Here is a 22,408-nt window from a genome sequence, read left to right on the forward strand (position 1 = left end):
ACCTATTTTGATTTTAAAAAAAAAAAAAAAAAAAAAAAAAAACACATACTGTAAATGTATTTCGTGCTGAATTTAGATATTTGGCTCACTCTAGTGTGAATTTGGGGTATAGCAACTATCTAATTGGAGCAATGGAGGAGGAGTTTTACTGCTGTCACACGCGAACTTTGAACTTTAGCCACCCATGCATTGCGTAATAATAGCGCGACTTGTCTCGCCACCTAATTCACTTTTTATAGCGAGTACGCTGAGTGCCAACTTTTGTCTGGAGTTTGTTCCGCGGCGAAAAATGTCGGCGACACGACCGGTTACCTTGCTTGGCACCATGGCCTTCGGTGGTCGGGCGAACGCCGAGCAGAGTCTGGATATGGTCAAGACCTTCCTGAACCGTGGACACAAACACTTGGACACTGCTTTCATGTATACGGATGGAAAGGCGGAGAACATCATGGGGGGCATGAACCTCCCCCAAACAGGTCCAATTCATTATTAAATAATGCTACGTTCTTCTCCAATTGATAGTAGTGCCAAGTCTCTCTGAAGTACTGTATACGTGTACTGTAACCAAATGCAAAATACTGAAAATGCGGACAGCAGCATTGTCTAAGTTTATGTCATGAACAACGAATGCATACTTTATTAGTTTTCACATTATCCTGTGCTATTGACACTTAACACGGGCTGCAGCTATAGACTAAGTAATCGATTAATCTATCAATTAATTTAAATAATCGAGTAATCGGATTAGGAACATTTAATGCGTTGCAGAATCAAATTTAGGTGACGTAAACATTGGCTTGCTAAGAATGCTTTTCAAAAGAACATTAGATGCGAATACAAAATAAAACTCCACTGTGTTTGTTTAAACTATGCAGAGTTGAACTTTCATTTCACAAGAGGAATAAATGCATTTAACAATAATTTAAAATTCCTAATCTTAAAAAAAATAAAGTTCGAAGTACAACAAAAGAACAATTGCCTAACTTCTTAACAAATCTGCTATCTTAAATTCTATAAAATTCTAAGTTTTTTCATTTTTTACAATGCTCTTAACAAATCATTCAAACACATATTCCCACCAAAAAAAAAAAAAAAAAAAACCTGCTAAATATACTTCTAAACTAAATTACAAATGCATGAACAATCCTATTAGCTCAAACAAAAACGTACAACCCCATGTTGTTGTTAACAAGGAGCTGCTGGATCCAGCCATGTTAGATGAGACTAGGCATGTGCCGGTTACCGGTTTCACGGTTTACCGTGGTGTGAAAACATTGCGGTTTCAAAACCTCTAAAATTTTCCGTCATACCGTAGTACAGTATTCGCTATTTTTCATGTGTCAAAAATGCAGCCAGAAGTGGCTTGGCGCAGCAGCCCTCACCCCCTCCCGTTTGTTGCTGTGTGTGAAAGTGACGCTATCGGCTAGACAGCCACTGAACCCAAAAACAAATACTCCAAACATAAGGCGTACTTTTCTTCAATTTATTGAGCTCTCAAATCATGGTAAGTGGAGTATATAAAATGAATACATTTAAAACATTGTACAATTGTATTTTTCCATGTGTGAGTAGCTTCAACAGATTAGCACCATGAAAAGTTCGCAAAAAACGAAACACATTTTCCTTTCAAATTCAATATACAAACTAACTAAAAGCTTACAAAGATGAATGTTAGCCTAGGCTTAGCTGGGAGAGCAACTTCGTCGAGTGTTACAGCCGCAGAGTGAGAAAACAAGCTTGATTTGCTTGAATGAAGGGGAAAAGGGGATAGCTTCAAAGATCGCTAATTGCGAAAGATGCTCTTGCCCTAAGCACAAATCCACGTTCGCTGAATCAAGGAGAGGTCTCACTCCCAATGTTTTTTTTGTTTGTTTGTTTGTTTGTTTAGATGAAACCTTTCCACAACAATATTTACACTTTAAACTAACTTATACATTTTTAACTTATTAACTTATGAATTCTTTGTTTTTCAACACATAGGCATGACATCATGTAGACTAGAGCTGACACAGTGGCTGAAAATGGCGAAACTTCGATTGAGCTTTTCCACCCTCAAAACAAGTCATGCAGTTGATTTTTAAAAATTTTTTATTCAGAAGTGTTTTTACTTTTTTATGGAAATTATTTTATTTTGTTTTACCGTGGTATGAAAACATCACGTCATACCATCGTTACGGTATTAGCCATTTTTGAGGTCCCAAAAATGTAGCGAGAAATTCATGGTTTGGAGACGGAAGTGCTCCCCTTTCCCTTCCAGTTGTTCCTCTGTCCTGTCCTGCTGAGATCTACAGCTGAGGTGGGAGAGTCTGTCCATAGGACAACAATCAGTCGTACACTGCACAAATCTGGCCTTTATGGAAGAGTGGCAAGAAGAAAGCCATTTCTCAAAGATATCCATGAAAAGTCTCGTTTAAAGTTTGCCACAAGCCACCTGGGAGACACACCAAACATGTGGAAGAAGGTGCTCTGGTCAGATGAAACCAAAATTGAACTTTTTGGCCACAGTGCAAAACGATATGTTTGGCGTAAAAGCAACACAGCTCATCACCCTGAACACACCATCCCCACTGTCAAACATGGTGGTGGCAGCATCATGGTTTGGGCCTGCTTTTCTTCAGCAGGGACAGGGAAGATGGTTCAAATTGACGGGAAGATGGATGCAGCCAAATACAGGAAGATTCTGGAAGAAAACCTGTTGGTATCTGCACAAGACCTGAGACTGGGACGGAGATTTATCTTCCAACAGGACAATGATCCAAAACATAAAGCCAAATCTACAATGGAATGGTTCAAAAATAAACATATCCAGGTGTTAGAATGGCCAAGTCAAAGTCCAGACCTGAATCCAATCGAAAATCTGTGGAAAGAGCTGAAGACTGCTGTTTACAAACACTCTCCATCCAACCTCACTGAGCTCGAGCTGTTTTGCAAGGAAGAATGGGCAAGAATGTCAGTCTCTCGATGTGCAAAACTGATAGAAACATACCCCAAGCGACTTGCAGCTGTAATTGGAGCAAAAGGTGGCGCTACAAAGTATTAACGCAAGGGGGCCGAATAATATTGCACGCCCCACTTTTCAGTTTTTTATTTGTTAAAAAAGTTTAAATTATCCAATAAATTTTGTTCCACTTCACGTTTGTGTCCCACTTGTTGTTGATTCTTGACAGAAAATTAAAATTTTATATCTTTATGTTTGAAGCCTGAAATGTGGCGAAAGGTTGCAAGGTTCAAGGGGGCCGAATACTTTTGCAAGGCACTGTATGTAAGCCTGTTAACGAGGCAGATAACGTGGCTAGTTACCATGCCAAGACGGCTAACTAGTTTCCTCTCTACCATTAGCCTACTTTTGTAAAGTCATCAGCCACTGTAAACATCTGCCAATTTGCAAATATGTTGTGATTTTTTTTTTTTAATCCTGTTCAATGACAAACTTTTTTTGTTTGTTTTTTCCCCATCTCAAAATAACACATTTTGGAGCTATAATTGCAATACCGTGATACCGTGAAACCGCGGTATTTTTGCCCACGGTTATCGTACCGTCAGAATCTCATACCGGCACATGCCTAGTCATGACACAGCTGTGAATGGCCACAGCCAGATTCTTTGGGGATTATAATGGTGAAATATGGTAATATAACAAAGGTCGCGATGCAGAAATCACAGACATCAAGGAGTGGTCGAGATGTTCATTTTCTTATATTTACCCTTTTAAACGTTTTTTTTCCCCGGTTTTTCTTTGTTTGGATCGATTATCATCTAAAATATTGAGGAAAATGCGACAGTAACAAAAAAAATACAATTAAGCACTAGTTATGAGGTAGATATCAATGACTTTCTTACAGACGCTAATTTTTTCATTGTGACATAATTTGTTTAAAAGTTAAAAATACGCGAGTGAATAATTTTTTTAAGTCGTTTTTTTTTCTAACTAAATATTAAACATTAATTATTCTAAGCTAAAAATAACAAGACATTTCAAATAATAAATACGATTACTTACCTTCTTTTTATGCCTAGGTTGAAACAAAAGCAATTGCGTGACGTCTGTAAACGGGGGTTTCCAGGGTAAAACAGACAAATTAAAAAACGTTCGGGGACTTAATGCTCCATGAATCTGCTATGGCAGCATATTGACATATTGTTCTATCAAACACAACGGTTCTTTTGGCTTAAAATACAGCAGTTTATTTTAAAGAGGGCTGCAAGAGCAGAAACTGCTTGTCTGTGTTGTCTGTGTTTTTCACTATATGCAACATATTAACAGGTTTGTATAGGTGTAAAATACTTACATATAGTTTCCAAGGCAGAAATGTAACAGAAAGCACTCAACAGCGTCAATACGACTTACAGGTTGTGTACTGTGAAAGTGAATGAGCATGTGTTCCAAACTGCATCACTCAGTGGATGCTGTGAATTATTATGAGAAGAAAGTGGCAGTAACGTACTGTAAAATGTTTACTGGCTCAACCATAGTGACTCTAGCCAGCACAATAGTATTTTTTAATTATATATAGTATAAATCAAAAATTCCAATCCTTTGAAAAATCGCCTGATCATCCCGATTTCCAATCACGTGATCAGATCAGGACATTCCTATAAAATATTGATCTGGTAAAACTGGTAATAGTAATAACTGGTAATAGGTAATAATATTGTGTGTGTTCCCCTATTGTCGATATCGGGAATATAGTGTTATATAAGACAATTTTAACAAACATATTTACACAGGGCTGGGTAATATGGTCTAAAAATCTCCGGCTTATTTTTCTCCACCAAAAATTGTCTTTCCTCCGCCACCTTCCCTTACTGTTTTTTTAATGATTCAATAGGAGTATGTTTGTTGACTTGTTTTTGTGTATCATTACAGATATCCAGTAATGGAAAGGGGACAGAAAATCACCTTCCTGTAATTGTAAAAAAAATAAAAAAATAAAAATACTGATGGAACCATCTATACTAGGTAGCATAGGCGTGTAACCATGTATTTCTTGTCCCACCCCACCCCATCCTGCTCACTGTTTTCTCTTACTATATAAAACATAATGAATTTTCACAATGGGAGTATATCCCATGTGATACATTAAAACTGTTCAGACCATAAGGACGCTCAGATTCCTATTATTTGTGCCTAAGCAGCTGAACAGGACAGGTTAAAAATAAGTAAATAAATACTAGTGTTTAAAAAAGCTGCCGGAATGAATAAAGCCTTGGGATATTTTATTGTTAATATTTACTAAAGAGGTGTGCGACTCAAGTAAACAACTTATTGTTAACGTATTTGTTTCCTTTTTCTGAATGCAGTCAGCATTGCCACCAAAGCAAACCCTTGGGACGGCAAGACATTGAAACCAGAGAGCGTGCGCTCTCAACTGGAGACCTCTCTCAAGCGTCTGCGAACAGACTGCGTAGATCTTTTCTACTTGCATGCGCCCGATCACCTCAATCCAATCGTGGACACCTTGCGGGCTTGTGACCAGCTCCACAAAGAGGCAAAAAAAATGTTTCAAAAAATATTTTCTTTTGCTCATGTCCACCTGCTAATAAAATGTCTTCTTTAGGGGAAATTCAAGGAGTTTGGCCTGTCCAATTATGTATCATGGGAAGTGGCTGAAATTGTGTGCCTGTGCAGACAAAATAATTGGATTGTGCCAACTGTTTATCAGGTAAGGAGCAGTGAAATTGCTTTTTTAGAGGGTCATCCATTTACATCTACATTTAAACTGCCGCTGAGTAGAATGCGAATCCACCCTCCCTGAAACAAAGGTGAATGTAAAATTAAACCCTCAGTGACCTGGGAACCTTGTTAGGGTGCATGGCATCATGAATGCTTTGAAATACCAGGACATTTTAAATCAAAATCTGTTGTCCTCTGCCCGAAAGCTGAAGATGGGTCGTCACTGGGTCTTTCAGCAAGTCAATGACCGTAAACATATGGCCAAATCTACACAGAAATGGTTCACCGGACACAAAATCAAGCTCCTCCCATGGCCATCTCAGTCCCCAGACCTCAACCCCATTTAAAACCTGTGGAGTGAGCTGAAGAGGAGAGTACAGAGGAGAGGACCCAGGTCTCTGGATGATTTAGAGAGATTCTGCAAAGAGGAATGGCTGAAGATCCCTCTTTCTGTCTTTTCCCGTCTTGTGAAATATTATAGAAGATTAGGTGCTGTTTTGTTGGCAAAAGGGGGTTGTACAAAGTATTAACACCAGGGGTGCTAATAATTGAGACACACATTATTTGATGTCAAATAATTATTTCTTTGTGGGATTTTTTCCCCACTGAATAAATGCACTTGCATTGAAGGTTGGATTTTTCTCTTTTTTTTCCATTAAGGTCCCATATTATTTAGAAAAAAATAATTATTAGAAGCTAAAAAACACATAATTATTATAAATTAAAGATACACGATAATAGCGGTCACCGATAATTATCGGCCGATAATGGCAATTATGACGTCACACAGATAATCCAGATAATAAAAAACCGATAATGCAATCCGATAATTATATACTTGATTTAGCCTCCAAATGTGCGCAACCGAAGAATTCAGCACGCCGCCTCCTCAACCCCTCCCCTCTCTGAAGCCCCTGAGGGAGGAGGGGTTGAGGAAGCGGAGTTACACGACAAGAAGTAGTTGAATATTATGGCGGCTGTTACTAAAAAAACGACGCTCTCGCCATCTGCGAAACATGTACCGTAGAAGTTCCAGGCAGAAAGAAAGCGTCCTCATTCAAAACCACTAACCCAGCAGCTGTTTAAAACTGCGTCACAAAGATTTTTGGAACGAATACGAGGCTGCTGTTAGCGGGAATGCTAAGGCTATTGTAAACACAAGCTAAACTACGGGGCTTGTGACAATACAGAGTCGGGCTGTTTGGGGATGCAGCCCAAGGAGGGTGGTAAATTTGCATCTAAGGCTAAACACCGGCACGACTGTAGACCGATAGTCGGCAAGTAGCCGTCTTCCGACGGAGCCCGCCGCTCTGGCCGGTCCGGCAGGCCGCCTCGCCGTAGGCGGGGCAGCCCGGGCCGAGCCCGATTTCCCGGCTTCGGGACCTCCGGCAAACACCCCGGTTTCTCAAGCGTTCCCCCACGGCGTGCGAGCAGAGCCAGGACCCGAATACGCCGCGGCGAACCAGTCGGGGCGGGCGGATTATCCGGTACGAACGTAGTTGCCGCCGCCGAGACGAGACACGGTTTGTTTTTTTTACCGAAATGTTCCGAGAACCAAAGCCCTGGATAAAAAAATAATGCAGTTTATAGGACCACCATTCTTCATGAAAAAGAGATGTCCAGTAAGCAAACTTATCATGACGGCACAGTGGTTCGATGATAATTTAACATGGAGAAAACGAAGTCAGCCAGCCAATAATGCATTCAGTATGTAAAATGACGAGCGGTCAGATGACTTTGTAACGCTGCCTTTATTTTCGGCTTAACAAAACAACACGCACGCGGATGCGAGCTCCAACTCCGTCGAAATAGTCCTGCCGTGTATCAGTTTAGCTGCTGTAAAGCAAATGTCGTGAAAGCCGCAAATGTAAACAAAGCGCTGCAGAATGGGTACATGACATCTCGCTCTTTTGAGTTAATCATTTTCACAGTGTGCAACAAAGCATATAACATTAGCAATCACTTTTCAAATTATTTAACTTATTTCTCTGATCAATAACAGTCACAGTGGATAATCAAATTCTTAAATCAACATTCTGTAGCCACAAATATTATTCAAAATCTTTCCTTCTTCCAAGTTTTTGTTTTTTTGGGATTAAGTATAATAATGTATTGCTTAAAACAAGGCTGTTAAGATTATTTTCAGCTAGCTATTTTTCTTCCAAGAAATCTGAGAGAAATACAATTGAAGCGATGGCAGATAATTTCACTTATTGCCAATAGATTTACACTTAAAACTGACTAGTTTTAAGGAGGTGTGTTTTGCAGTGTATTAATGCTATATATGTTAGGAATGGCTTACTTTTAAAGGCATTTTTGTGCAACTTAGGTATTTACTCAGTAAGTAATTGTTGCCAAAAGTTTACCATTACACAATGTTAGACAATCTGTCATTATTTAGATGTTTGAATTGACGACTTGTTCATATTTTATGTTGAAAAAAAGAGCAATAAATTATATTTTTGCACAGTAATATTTTCTTTTGTGTATACTTTAAAATTTTACATAAATCTTTTAATAGAATTATCGGCTTGACATTATCGGTTATCGGTTGGAATGAGGAGGAAATTATCGGTTATCGGTATCGGTTGAAAAATGTATTATCGTGCGTCACTATTATAAATCCAATAATTATGGAGGGCACTGTATATTGAACACTGTAAACATTAGCATTGCTACATTGAGGCTAATAGGGAAAAAAGACGACCTACTTTAGCCGGCTATAAAACATTGGCAGTCTTCTCCAAAATGCAAACTTGCGGTTAAATGGTGACACTTCAAACTTGAAAAATTGCTAGTTAACACCATTTAAAAATCCAAAAAATGTATTACTGACACCACATGCAATGACAAAAAGAGCTTTTTTTTGCGGAGTGTAAAGCTTCCTCTTAGCGGTTTAGCGAACGTACTTCCGGTGAACATTTCAAAGTAAAAGCACGTCATGTTCGTCATATAAATAACGATTTCTGGAGTGAATCCCACATACTTCAGAATTCCGATTCTACATTAAGAATCGCTTTAAAATGACACACCCTTTATGAAAAATCTGATTGCCAATGAATATTTATTATACTACTATTATATATAGTAGTAGGCCCCTATACTATAATAATAATAATGCTAGATTTTTTTTTTAATAATTGTTTTGAATGATGTTGGAAAGGCGAAGTCGGTGTTCTGAATCTGTTGAAATTCCATTCTTTTGCACTAGTTAATGCTATCAGCATTTCACCTCATTATTTATTTGTGATTGTTGTTATTTACGTGTTAATTTTTACTTTAATAAAGAATAAGTGTTCCAAAATGTTTTTCTAAATTAAAAAGCGCCATCAAAAATTTCTTTGCTAAATTAGTAAAAAAAATTATTGGATTAGTCGATTAATCATAAGAATCGTCAGCTGACTAATCGGGAGAAAATTTGTCGTTTGGGACAGCCCTAGTTGTACAGTGTACCGGAACATATTTACTCCACACCCTTCTCACCTTTTTAACCCCTGACCCATTTTCATGCCTGTATAAATCGGTTTTAATTGATTAGTTGTTTTAGCCGTAGTGCACACATTTAAGTAATAAACCAGTAATAAAAATCATCCAAGTTCTGTGCTGCATCTCACAGGGAATGTACAACGCCACCACAAGACAGGTCGAGACGGAGTTGCTGCCATGCTTGAGGTACTTTGGGTTGAAGTTCTACGCATACAACCCTCTTGCAGGTACACAACTTGTTTGAAGGGAGACTTTATTCACCTGTATGACAGTCAAAATGCATCGAGCTAAGACGTTCATGTCTGTAGTATGTTCACCGACTTTCTCACCCGTTTAAAAACGTTTTTGAAACATTACAGGCGCTAATAATGTGATTTTCTTCTCCAGGGGGCCTTCTGACAGGGAAGTATCACTTTGAGGACAAAGATTCAGCTCAGCCTGAAGGGAGGTTCTTTGGAAACAACTGGGCTGCAGCATACAGGGACAGGTATGATTAAATTGCCCCAAACATGAACTTTTTCCATAGATATATTCCCCGATTACTTTTAAAACTAGCTGATGCTGTGGTTACCTTTTATAATGAATGAATGCCAATATTTTTTCCAATATGTTTTCCATCATTACTACAATATGCAAAACCTATAGAGGAGATGTGCCATTTGTGACGCAGCTGTGTGCATTGTGAAGCATTCCATTCCTAACCTTAAGTATTGCGTACGAGGAATGGTTTAAAAAAAAAAAAAGAAAAATTGTATGAGTGGAGAATTAACGTGTTTAGAGCCGCGTCCTAAAAAATACTCAATATATGGAAAAGCATGTCACAAAATTAATATTTAAAGCCGTTTTCAGTTTTAAACTACAAACATCACCATTTCAAAACATGATTTTCACTGGACAAGAATAATACAGACTAGGGCTGCAGCTATTGATTATTTTGTTCGCCGATTAATCTATCAACTAGTTCGTTCGAGTAATCGGATTAGGATCATTTAATGCCTTGCAGAATAAATTTTAGGATGTAAAACAAAAACTTCGATTGCACTTTTAAAACAGTATTATATGTGAATACAAAATAAAATTCCTGGGTGTTTCTTCAAACTATGCAGAATTACACTTTTAAAAACAGAGATACCTGCGCTGAGCCTCAAACGGGATAAAAAATGAATGAATGAAGCTTTAAGTACAACAAAAGTACAATTGGTTAACTTGCATAGCAAAAGTCCTGCTAGCTTAAATGCTATAAAATGCTTTTTTTTTTTATCAGGCATGAAAATCTCTCACCTTTCGGCGAAATTCGCCGTTTTGAAGTCAAAAAGGGCGACCTACGTGAATTGCGTAGATCCGAGGAGAAATTATTTTTGGAAGGAGGGGGGTGGGGGGGGTTTGTTCAATTATTATTATTATTATCATCATCATGTGATTAACTTAGTACGTAAACTGAGCATTTAAGAAATCGGTTCTTTAAAAAAATTGACACTTGGACAGTCAGCAACTCCTTCTAGATGCTTTGCTGACGAGAACCAATCATCGGCCCAAGCTGCGTTCCATTATTCCAAACGCGCGCACTCCTTACGCGTGTACATGGAGTGCTCGGAGAGCCTTTGGTTGCATTGCAAAGCTGCGAAAACAAAAAGCAGGCCTTATCCACACCGGGGCAGACCAGAGCGCAGCATACACACTTGCCTGTATTTGCCAGCAGATTGAATTTGGTGAGTACGTAATGGTTTCAGTCGTTTTCACATTTTGCGATATAAAAAAGTTACTGCCATTCGTTGCAGCTTGCATTGCACTCTGCCAGAGCTAGCCAAATCTCCCATGAAAAAAAATGGCTCCCGTTAAATTGGCGTCAAGCTTGTGTATTTAGCGGTAATATAAACGAAGAAACACACTGTTGAGTCAAATTAAGCGGCATGCTCTCGGATGGAGGGGGGCGCCTCGTATCGCTCCCGTCGTCCACCTGAGACGCGTTATTTTCGGTTTGGACTTGAGCTGACGGCCGGTGTCGGCACAACACCGGCACGACGAGTGGTGGGAATGACTCTTGCTTCTTAAAGCTTTTCAGAAATACAGGGATCCCTCGTTTTTCGCGGTTAATGGGGACCAGAACCCGCCGCAATAAGTAAAAACCGCGAAGTAGCCCCCCCCCCCCCCCCCATTTCCCCCCCCCCCCCCCCCCCCCCCCCATTTTTTTTGTGCGTGTTCAATGTATTTATTCAGATTTTACATTGGAAAAAAGATACATATATATAAGACATGTTTTTTTTCACTTTTTTCACCAAAGTATCATTTATAAATGGTTTTCAAGCACTTCAAAATGTAAGAATTATGATAAGTTTTAAACATGTTACTGCCCCACCGAATTATTTTTAAACAAGAATAAAGTAGTAAGAGAATGCTTGGCTTTATTAAATGCTTCATAGTGAGTCTACTCAAACCCTCTCATGCTTTGTTAAACGGTGACTGACACATGTGCAAAGTTTTTCTTTTTATATATATTTTTTTGTTTGAAGCAACTTATTTGATTGAATAATAAAGACACAAATGTCCTAGCCAAAATGTGGCCCAAACGCAAAACAACATTACTTCAAAATGGAAAAGTTTGTTTCAATCAAGAAAAATAGTTTTCAAATGCTTTTTTTGTCTCAAATTTATTTTTGCAATCAAAAACAATTTTTTTATTGAAGTGACTTTTTTGGGATTAAAAGTATATACTGTATTTTGATTGAAGCAACTTTGTTTTTGATAAAAGTAACTTTGTTTTTTGATTGAATAATGAAAACACAAATCTACCTCCATCGTTATTGAGAGAGAAAGAAATTAAGAAAGCTTTTAAACTAAAAGCCACCGGGGAGTCTGTTTTTTTTTTTTTTTTTTTAATTAATTAATTTTTTAAATATTTATATTTCATTACATAGACATGCCTCGTAGGGAAAGGAGATTGAGGGATAAAAAAAGGAGTTGGATGAGGCTGCTAAAGGCAGTGGATACCTCATCAGCTGGGTGAATAGCAGACCTGGTAAGAACAAGTTTGCAAGGATAGTCGGGTATTAAATACAATTATAAACACAATTACAATGTTATTTTTCTATAAGATTTTATGTCATTGCTTTATTAATCATTAGGTGCTAGACTTGTTAAGTATGGATAATAATGAAATTATAGTTTTGAGAAAACTGCTGTTGGTGGCTCAGTGACCATCTGATGTGGTTTGTTGTCAGATGAACAAGTTGAGGAAGGAAGTTTTGATGCAGAGGTTGAAGGAAGAAAAGAGGCAGACTGACTGAGTCACAGCCAGAAAGTGTTGATGACAGTTTTGATTTCTATTCACTGTTGCCCCCTCCCAATTAAAGTATGTCACAGTCGCATCCAATTATTATCTAAAGCTGGTTAAAATTGAAGTTATGTTGTTTTAAGGTGTATTAAATACTTGTTCATGTGCCCCTTTTGATCTACGAGCACCCGCCCCTCCACCGGTCTCTGCAAGGCCCTGCTGAAACACAGTGTGGGTCGACAGAGCTCAATATTTTGTTGGGGTGTACAGTGTACTGGAACATATTTCCTCCACACCCTTCTCACCTTTTCAACCCCTGACCCATTTTCATGCCTGTTTTATGCAATGCTCTTAACAAATTGTTAAAACACATAGTCCCACAAAATACTGCTAGTTATACCTATAAATAACGAATGTATATAAGGAAAAAAAAAACATTAGCTCAAACAAAAACGTGTTTTCAACAGGGAGCAGCTTGATTCACCCATGTTAAATGAGTTGTCATATTCACTGTTGCCACTGGAGGGCAATGTATATGGAAAAGCAATGAAATATTTATAATAAAATAATCCAGCAGAGGTTTTATTTGGCTGGCCTTTTTTTTAATATCTTTTTTGGATGGTAACTCCAAATTTGTTCTCAAACTTTTATTTGGACTTTTTGGTAATTGCCGTTTTTTTGGTTCCCCCCCCCCCCCCCCCCACCCCACCCAATGCATTTTGTGATACACAACCTGTATTTTAAAGGGGATGTAAAGTTTCACGTTATACTACAGTGATCCCTTACTACATCACGGCTCAATTTTTGTTGAGAACAAAGTGATTTTTGCGGTTAATGGGGACTGCCCCCCACTCAGCAAGTGGAGGCGGAGCTTTTTGTTGTGTTCAGTGTAATTTTTTTTTTTTAAAACAATATTGGAAAGAGATTAATAAAAGACATGGTTTTCCCTCAAAGTACTGTATAATAATAATTAATAAAAAAAGTATATTTTAATAGTTATTAAGCACTACAAATGAAATACTTATATCAATGATATATATATATAAAACTGATTTGTACATGTATCGATCTACTGTATACATCTTGTACTGTATCTTTTATTCGAAGGGGAAAAAAAATCGATGGGCTGAGGGCGCAAAGTTTGAAGCACAATATAGCCAGGGAACACCTTTATGTACACTTTTACATCTACGTATGTATGTACACTTACACATGTATGAGTGAATGAATGTACAGTACGTAATCATTATATTGGTTACGTTTATAGGGTTGTATATATTTATTGATATTAAAAAATGTTAAAAATGGGGCTGCGGCCGTATTCTAGTCCCCATTAACAGTGATAATTGTGGGATCACTGTTATTTGCTAAAAATATTTTAAAATTGTGCCAAATGCGAGTTACACCATCTGGCTTCCCGAGTTGCAACATTTAAAAACCTTTACTAGAAATGAATTGTTTTTAAACCTATAATTTCCATTAACTAATAACAGTACATTTGTATGCCCCCCAAAATACTTCAAAACTAGGATGTTTCTCCATTTCCTCTGTAGATACTGGAAGCAGAGCCACTTCCAAGCCATAGAAATGGTCCAAAACGCCTTGGAGTTGGCATATGGTCCAACACCGCCCACGCTGTTGTCTGCTGCCATACGCTGGATGTACCACCACTCCCAGCTCAAGGTTTCACAGACGCTCATCCATCAACGCGATCACGCAACTCTGCAAACGTTTTAACACGTCTCGCTTGTTCGAAGGGTGACCTCGGCGACGGTGTAATCATTGGCATGTCCAGCATGGAGCAGCTGGTACAGAACCTGGCAGCCGCTGAAGAAGGTCCTCTTGATGAGAAGGTGGTAAAAGCGTTTGAGGACGCTTGGAAGCTGGTCGTTCACGAATGTCCCAACTACTTCAGATAGACGTTGCAGAATAAGGATCGTCGTCAGACGAGCGAGGCGCAAATTTGATCAGTAATTACACGGTACCCAAGAAATGGGGTATTGTGCTCTTGGAATAAATTTAGAATGAGTCTTGAAAGCAATGCACCTTTAATGGGTGAACTTAATTTGACCCGACCCAAATCAACTGGAAACCGGTGAATGGAATTACCCAGCTTTTTAATGTTTCACTAATATTGCCAAGACGGCAACATCTGTATGCCTTTCTGAGACTTTTCCTGCTTCCTCAGTTATTTAGCTTTGCGTCCACTTTTTGGTCTCCGGTTTTCCAACGCGCCCCCCAAAACATGGGTTAATTGAAGGCTCTAAATTGTTTGAAGGTGTAAATGTGTAACTGGTTGATGCAATAACTGCCTGACACTATTTCAAGCAGTATCTTGCCAAACTCTGCTAGGAAAGGCACCGGCAGAGGGAGAATGGCTTTCAGCAGACTTGAAAGGTTCTCACTTTAAACTTAGCACTATTTGAATGTGCATGCTTTCCACCAATTTGTTACTTGTACTGTACTCGAATTGTTTCAAGATTAGTTTTGTAAATCTGATGATACTTCATTTCCATACAGAATTTCACCTGATTTTAAATGTAACATTTTTTGGTTTACATTGTGGCATTGGTACATGTAATAATAGCAATGTTTTCAAACCATACTGTACAGTTGAGCAACATTTGTCCATAGCTTTAAAAAAAAAAAAAAAGTTGGAGGGTAAGAGTACATTTCCTGGAACCCACTAAATTTCAACATCCTGATCATGTGACATTTAAAAGTTATAAACGAATGGAAGGGGGGAAAAAAAGTCATCTTCTTTCACTCTCCATCTTCTGCCTCTTCATCATCATCCTCCACTTCGTTATCCTGCATGGGATGGTCTTCCCCCTCCAGGATCTCAAATGCTCCGGTTTCAGAACTCCACATGCATTTGATGGTCACTTTGAACTCTGCCATCTCTATACCCAACAGTTTCTGGAACAACAGCAAAAAAATATATTAAACAGATTAGATGCTATAATCAAAAACGTATCAGTTGTATTATTTACCCAACAGCAAAGAGTATTACAGATCTTGAAAAGGAATATTTTCCTGTATCCTCGTATGCTGTTGGCAGGTCAGGGATATGACACCAGTTTAAAAGTCAAATATAATGCTTTTTAAGACATGTGTAAGACCCTAAAAATATAAGACCAAAACAATTTCTGATGACAAAAAACATTGTGTAAACACAGAACTTATGCCACAGACAGCTGCTAGTGTCCCTCCTTTCGTGTACATTTCACATGTTTATTTTCGGTCAATTTCTTTTCCTGTTGAGCCATTTAAGGGTCACTTCCTGTTAATTTGGATTACTGAAAAGGAAGTGACTCAAGAATGTCCCCAAATGAATAGGAAGTGACTCAAAATCAACTGGAAATCGCCTGTAAATGCCCTAGTTTCAGTAACTGGATTGGACGTCTAGCGCAGTCAATGGTAGCCAAAGAGCTAACGTAGACACTATTTTTTTTTTTAAACAGACACCTTTTTAAAACGATATCGGTTCTTGGTCTGAGCATATCAATAATCTTTTGGGCTACAAGGTACCATTGTATGTCACCTTTTCAATATGGTTTCACATACCTACTTTACAACAGACCAACCACCTCTTAAATATACAATCTTCCATCCATTTTTGATTAAATTCACACGTCCGCATCTCTGCATATTCCCGCTCACCTCTACAACTGCGAATAACCAGAAAAATGGCGTCATGGCAACAACTCAAGTCACTAACGTATGCCAATGTTGCAGACAACGTACCATATAACATATATTAATCCTTAACTCCCGTATCTAGTGCATGGCCATAAATAAAACAAATGCACACCATTAGAAGTTTTACGGCAGACGCAGTGTAATCAAACACATCGTCTGGAAATTTGATACCTACAGCAATTTTCCATTGAATTTAAGACAAAGGACCCGCGGGAACCCTGCATGGGTTGCAATCATTTGTGTTAAAACATAAATTGAACTTTACAACTTGAGCTATTGCAAAATCAAGATATCAGTTATGGGATGTGGTTGGTGAAAAAAAAACATTTTCTTAGTTGTATCTTAACATCCAGCTGGGAATAGCAAACATGGCTAGGTTCATACCGCAGGTCTTAATGCACAAATCAGATTTTTTCATGGTTTTCCCCCGACCTGATTGAGGCATTACCTTGACGGTCTGAACGTGACAAGTCGCATAGAAGTGGACCATTTCAAATCCGACCTGGGTCACATTTTTCCAGATTGTAGCTGTGGTCTGAACTGTCAAATCTCCCAAAACGGAATTCATGCAGCAATTACGTCAGCAAATAGCGAGCAGCACGGAGGACGGCAGCGATGGCGCTGTACATTAGCGCTCGGCTTTTTGGGAAGAGAGTGGCTTGACAAGTCGTAAAATAAAATAAAATTTTTGTATACCTGAGAATGCTTGGTTTACTTTCAGTGCGCAAAATGAGCAGGACTGTATTTCAATATTGCTTACATGGCCGAGAGTTGGGGCAACTGACCGTATGTGTGCGGTGCACGTTCTATCAATCCGTATAAACTTTGAAAATAAGACTAAACCGGGATTATTTATGTTATTTGTGTCCTCTTTTTGGAAATAAAAATATGATCACCCTAGAATGATGCAGAGGCAGCTTGTGTGGTCAGTTTGCTCAGCGCATGTCACACTGCGATTTAGTGCGCATGCGTAATACTTGAACGTGCTCAATGGACAAAGGCAGTCTGAACGGGCACGCCAAAAAAAAAAAAAGATGACAAAAAAATCAGAATTGTGCATTATGCAGTATGAACCTAGTCCATGTTACATGATGTGCTGATGCTTTGATGAAAATCACTCTTCTTGTAAAAAAATGGCATGTTAGAGGCACTTAAGTCATTTTCCAACATTTTGTAGAAGATGGGTTGAAACTAGCCTGGTACTCCAGACTCACCGCTGTTCCAGCTATTGAGTCTGGTCACCATTAAGCGGATAAAATTTCCAGGGTGGAGCAAGCCACAGCAAACAGACAGTGGAGTGGACCAATCAGCGACGGGCGGGACGAGGGACTTGCGCGCGGAAGTGAACATACGAGGAGAGCAGAGTTTATTCAACATGGCTAGCGCGACACAGACTGTTCAATGACTTGTGTCGATGTGTTTTTGGTAATTTAAAACTGATTTTACGGTGAATTGGAACATATTGTCGGCTCTCCTGTTCTCCACTCCTGTCCTCCTGTTCGCCATCTGTGTTGTTGTGGAGACGACTTCCGACGCGGAAGAGTGAGGTTGCTCGTCAAGAACACGTCACGGAAATAAACTAATCTGATATGTCGATTGATTTTGTACTTGCTCGAGAGGCCGTTAATGGGCTGGGTCCTAGACTATACTCTCAGTGTTTGAAAAACACAGGGAGAACAGTCTGGCCCTGCCAGGCAAGGTTGAAACGGGAGTGTGCTTTGGTTGAAGTGTGTTATCTGTTGTTTTTATTGCAATCGCATTTGCGAGTTCAATGGTAGGTTTTGAAATTGGTCACTGTTCGACATCATATCGTGCCCTGCATTATGCAATTGCGTGCTCTCTTCTTTCTTTTCTCCAAGCTCGTCTCTATGGCCTTGACGCGAGTTGGACACTTCCTGGTTCTTAACTGGGCCACACGAAGCATACAATATAAAAATGCAGTATTTAAATCTATACATGCTATGGTTTAGTACTAGGCCTGTCGCAATAACAAATTTTAGTAGGCGATATGTTGTGTCAAATTATTGCTAATATGCGATATTGTCAATTTTTTTTTAATCAATTCAACCACTAATGTAGTGACAATTCATCCTAATAAATCAACCATTCATTCATCCGGTATTTAAAAAAAAAAAAAAAGCCTTCAAGAATTTTTGTGAAGAACTGTTCATAATGTTCTACTTGAAGTTCATGTGCAGCTAAATTTATCTCCTAATTTGATTCAACAGCTCATAAATCGGGTCAGTTGTAAGTTGAAGTACCACAATATTACTCTTAACTCATTTATATTCAGTACACATTTTGCTTTCCTAGCAATAAATACAATATCTCATTAACTTACCAGAATACGAGCTTGCTCAGGGGTGAGAATATCGCCGTCTTTGCAGACCGTGTGGTCCTTCAGTAGTGTCACAACACCTATAGAATAAAAAATATGGTGCACTTCCACATTAGGGATGTCACAGGATTGACTATCATAGTAATAAAAGTGGTTGGAAACGTGATATAAAATAACAAGCCATAGTGCTAAAAATACATAGATATCTTCTGCATTACGTGTTCCAAATTGGGATTGCCACCTTTTTTGAGCGCAGTGGGGAGGCCGAGCTGCCTTAGCTGAGGCTCCATGGAGTGAGTGAACTGCTCCAAAGGTCCTTCGTCCAGAGTCACATCCATCTGAGCTCGATTTCCTGACCGTGCATAATCCATCTCTTTGTAATGGCTGAAATACCTGTGCGGGGAGGGGACCAAAATTATTCAAATCTACATTAACTGCAATTGAAAGCCTTTCTGATTTTACATTATTTTGAACTCACTTAGATTGCAAATACTTTTAAGGGGAAAAAAAGCTTTATCGTCATATAATGTGATCATTTTTATTATGAGCCTTGCATCACAAATGGTATCGTGAGGTACCCAGAGGTTCCCAGTCCTAGGTATCGGCGCTCAGTTCAAAACAGTGTTAGAGTAAGGTTTATAATCACATTTATGTTTTAAGATGATTTGTCCTACGACTCCTACCGTTGATGAAGTATAGCAAGCACCATATATTTTGGGGGGGGTTTCTAAATGTTTTCCAGTTTCTGCAACACTTTAATAATGAGTTAACGAGTTTGTATTAATAAATCCCCGGTAAAGTGCTTACTCACTCTTGTACCTCCTCCTTGGTTTTATTGGTGAAAAGCACTCCCACTTCCCCTCGAAGATGCTTGCTGACCTGCAAAAAAGGACCAGTCTGATTGTGAACTGTAAATCCTCAATTTAAACATTAGCTTTATTACAATGGGCAAAAATGTTGACAAAAATAATTGGGGGGGGGGGGGGGTCGTTAGAGCGGTTTTTAACTCATTTTTGGGTGCGAAATCCAAAACTGATCTCCGTTTTTCTCAAGTTATGCCATTATTTTCTCCAGTTTACCTACTTCCTATGTGGTTACTAAATTTACATAAATAGTCACATCTTTGGTAAAAGCATTGCAGTTATGCCCGTTTCTTTCGTACATACAGTACGTCATAATTATTTGATAATGATTTTTTTCCTCCCCTTTTTTATTAAAACAAGTATATTTGCCAAGTAATTTTTTTCCACATTATTAAAACAACAGGTATCCTATTGTTGAAAAACTTGACAAGTTAATCCGTCTTAGATTCTGCACCCAAAATTTTTTGAAAACAGCTGTCAGACCTAAAACAATACAAATTTGTACCCCCAGTGTTAGTGCATTGCTGAGTCCTACCTGACATAAGTTATCCCTGTATTCGTCTGTTTCTCCTTTCCCAATAGCAACTATCATGACTTTGTTTTTTCCAAAGAAGAATCTGTAAGAGAAAAGATTTTCACTTTTACTAGGCCAGCAAAAACAAGTCTTTTCCGCACTATAAGGCGTATGGGAATATAAGGTGTACCTTCAATGAAAGGCCTATTTTAAAACTGTTTTCATATATATAGGGCGCACTGCATTATAAGGCGCAGTCGTAGTAGTTGTTGGGGTTGCATTATGCATCCACTATATCAATGCTTCTCAATCATTTTCTATTACGCTCCCCCCCAGGAAGACGTAAACGTTTTGCGCCCCCCCAGCTCTCTGCCGCCACTGTAAATAGTATCATTTGTCTTTAAAATTATTATAAGTACACCTCTGCATAACATTGTGTCCTTATTAATATTAAAGAAAAAATATAATTTACAGTAAAGTATAATTTTATTAACATTGTTTTGTTTGTAACAGAAAAGACAAAGCGCATCAATTTACCTGAATTTAAAAAAAAAAAAAAAAAAGTCACATCCAAACTAAAAATACACTCAAGGTACATTTATTGACCATTTGATACTGACAAATAAAATGTAATAAAATCAATGAATAATAATGAATTCAAATTGATTAGTAACATTAACTCATTAAGACAATTTGACTGGAAAAAAAATCAAATAAAAACAATAAAACAAAAACGACAGTGTCATTAGACAGAGGGACAGTTTTTATTTTTTCTCCAGGCAGTATCAGCTCCTTTACTATGGTGTGGAGTTATTTAGCACTGAGCAACTTGGTATGCCACCTTATATGATGCTAACTCGCATTCCAACGATATTGTCATACAAGTAGGCATGTGCCGGTTATCGATTTCAAGGTTTACCGTGGTATGAAAATGTCACGTCATACCGTCGTTAGGGTATTAGCCATTTTTGAGGTCCCAAAAACTGTAGCGAGAAATCAGTGGTTTGGAGACAAAAGTCCTCACCCATTCCCTTCCAGTTGTTGCTCTGTCCAGTGTCTGTCAGTGACACTACACTTGAGCCCCCCCATCCCCCTCAAAAATAGACAGTCGTTAATATGGGAGCACTTCAGCTATTGAAAAGAAACAAGCGGCCGCGGCTTAGTTAGGAAGGGCAGCAGACGTGCAGGCAACACCTCCAACATGATTTCACATGTACGTGTCTAGCGATGGTAAAACAAATACTATAATGTAAGCTTCTTAACGAGGCAGATAACGTGGCTAGTTACCATGCCAAGACAGCTAGCTAGTTTCCTCTCTACCATTAGCCTAATTTTGTAAAGTCTTCAGCCACTGTAAACATCTGCCAATTTGCAAATATGTTGTGATTTTTTTTTTTTTTTTTAATCCCGTTCAATGGAAAACTTTTGTTTGTTTTTTTCCCCCATCTCAAAATTACACATTTTTAAGCTATAAGTACAATACCGTGAAACCGCGTTATTTTTGCTTAAAGTTATCATATCGTCAAACTCTCATACCGGCACATGCCTACGTACAAGAGAGGGTGCTTTGAAATTGGATTTGTATTGTATTTATGAAAAACTGTTTGATTAAAAATGATTCATTAAAATTTGCCTCTTCATTCAATTTTGTTGTTTAGTTTGTTAAAAGAAAATAAACGAGTCATTGACACAATTTATAGCACATCACGAGTGACACAACCAGGCACTGCTAGATGCAGGCTAACTACACATAAAATGTCACACGTTGTGAACATGTAACGGAAACTATTACCTATTTTCGTCTTGTCAAAAGCTCGTTATCGTCTCGTCATTGTTGATGAAAACAACACCGATTCTAGTTTCCCCCACCAGGTGTTCTGCCAGGAATTTAAGTGTCAGAATATGATGACCAACAATGTGGGTCCCTTGCCCATCACTTACAGTGAGGTTTACTATAAATGATTCTCAATGTGGCTCAGTAAGTGTAAGCTGTTCGTCTTTTTTAACATGTAAAAAAAAAAAAAATAGTGGATTACCTGCTGTGTTTCCATGCCGTCCTGATGTCTTTCAGTTTGTTATTCCTCATGTTAGCAACAGAAAAGATGAACAAATATTTGTAGGTGTCGACACATTTCCGTAACTATAGAGGACAAGGTAATGCAAAGTCAGACATAGTTGCGAGCATTCAGTTCGGTATCCAAATGTTTGCGAAAACATTTACCTCCTCTATCAACTTCTGTTTTGATTCGAGTCCCTTCTTGGCGGTTTTTGTTAAAGAAACTGCGGAAAATCGAGAGAATGTCACTGAGTGAACTATAGGAATATAAGATGTTTTGTTACACCACTAGGTAAAATTAGCATCTTACATTTCCTTACATTCACATTAAGGCGTCAATACATTCACGGACAAACAAATACCATGAAGAAAGTTTCGACATTTAGAAACAAATCTGTTTTTTCTTACTTTTCTTATCCCTCTTTGACTTCGGCATGGTTACTTCCCACGGCGCGCACGTGAAGTAAAAGGACCTCAAATGTTTCTGTCAAATGAGGCGCGCCT

At 38.4% G+C, this 22,408-nt stretch overlaps 2 protein-coding genes across 3 annotated transcripts; one reads left to right on the top strand and one right to left on the bottom strand.

Annotated features, from left to right (window-relative positions):
* The first annotated feature begins 178 nt into the window (after positions 1-178).
* On the top strand, positions 179-19,415 carry akr7a3 (aldo-keto reductase family 7, member A3 (aflatoxin aldehyde reductase)). Its single transcript, XM_057846809.1, has 7 exons — positions 179-476; positions 5,302-5,489; positions 5,559-5,663; positions 9,291-9,387; positions 9,548-9,647; positions 13,985-14,114; positions 14,189-19,415. The coding sequence occupies exons 1-7, from the start codon at positions 185-187 to the stop codon at positions 14,348-14,350; spliced, it is 1,074 nt and encodes a 357-aa protein (XP_057702792.1). The 5' UTR covers positions 179-184; the 3' UTR covers positions 14,351-19,415.
* On the bottom strand, positions 14,459-22,408 carry mrto4 (MRT4 homolog, ribosome maturation factor). 2 transcript variants are annotated; one of them, XM_057846812.1, is made up of 8 exons: positions 22,225-22,243; positions 22,070-22,128; positions 21,885-21,988; positions 19,870-19,951; positions 19,283-19,350; positions 18,713-18,864; positions 18,475-18,551; positions 14,459-15,350 (listed from the first exon to the last, which is right to left on the bottom strand). In XM_057846812.1, exons 3-8 carry the CDS (start codon positions 21,932-21,934, stop codon positions 15,195-15,197), a joined length of 585 nt encoding a protein of 194 aa, XP_057702795.1. In that variant the 5' UTR covers positions 21,935-21,988; positions 22,070-22,128; positions 22,225-22,243; the 3' UTR covers positions 14,459-15,194. The 2 variants fall into 2 exon arrangements, with proteins under 2 accessions (XP_057702795.1, XP_057702793.1); XM_057846810.1 differs by lacking the exon at positions 22,225-22,243 and adding an exon at positions 22,313-22,408 and having other exon boundaries at positions 14,462-15,350.

The sequence above is a fragment of the Corythoichthys intestinalis genome, chromosome 9 (genome assembly GCF_030265065.1).
Source record: "Corythoichthys intestinalis isolate RoL2023-P3 chromosome 9, ASM3026506v1, whole genome shotgun sequence".
Taxonomy (NCBI): domain Eukaryota; kingdom Metazoa; phylum Chordata; class Actinopteri; order Syngnathiformes; family Syngnathidae; genus Corythoichthys; species Corythoichthys intestinalis.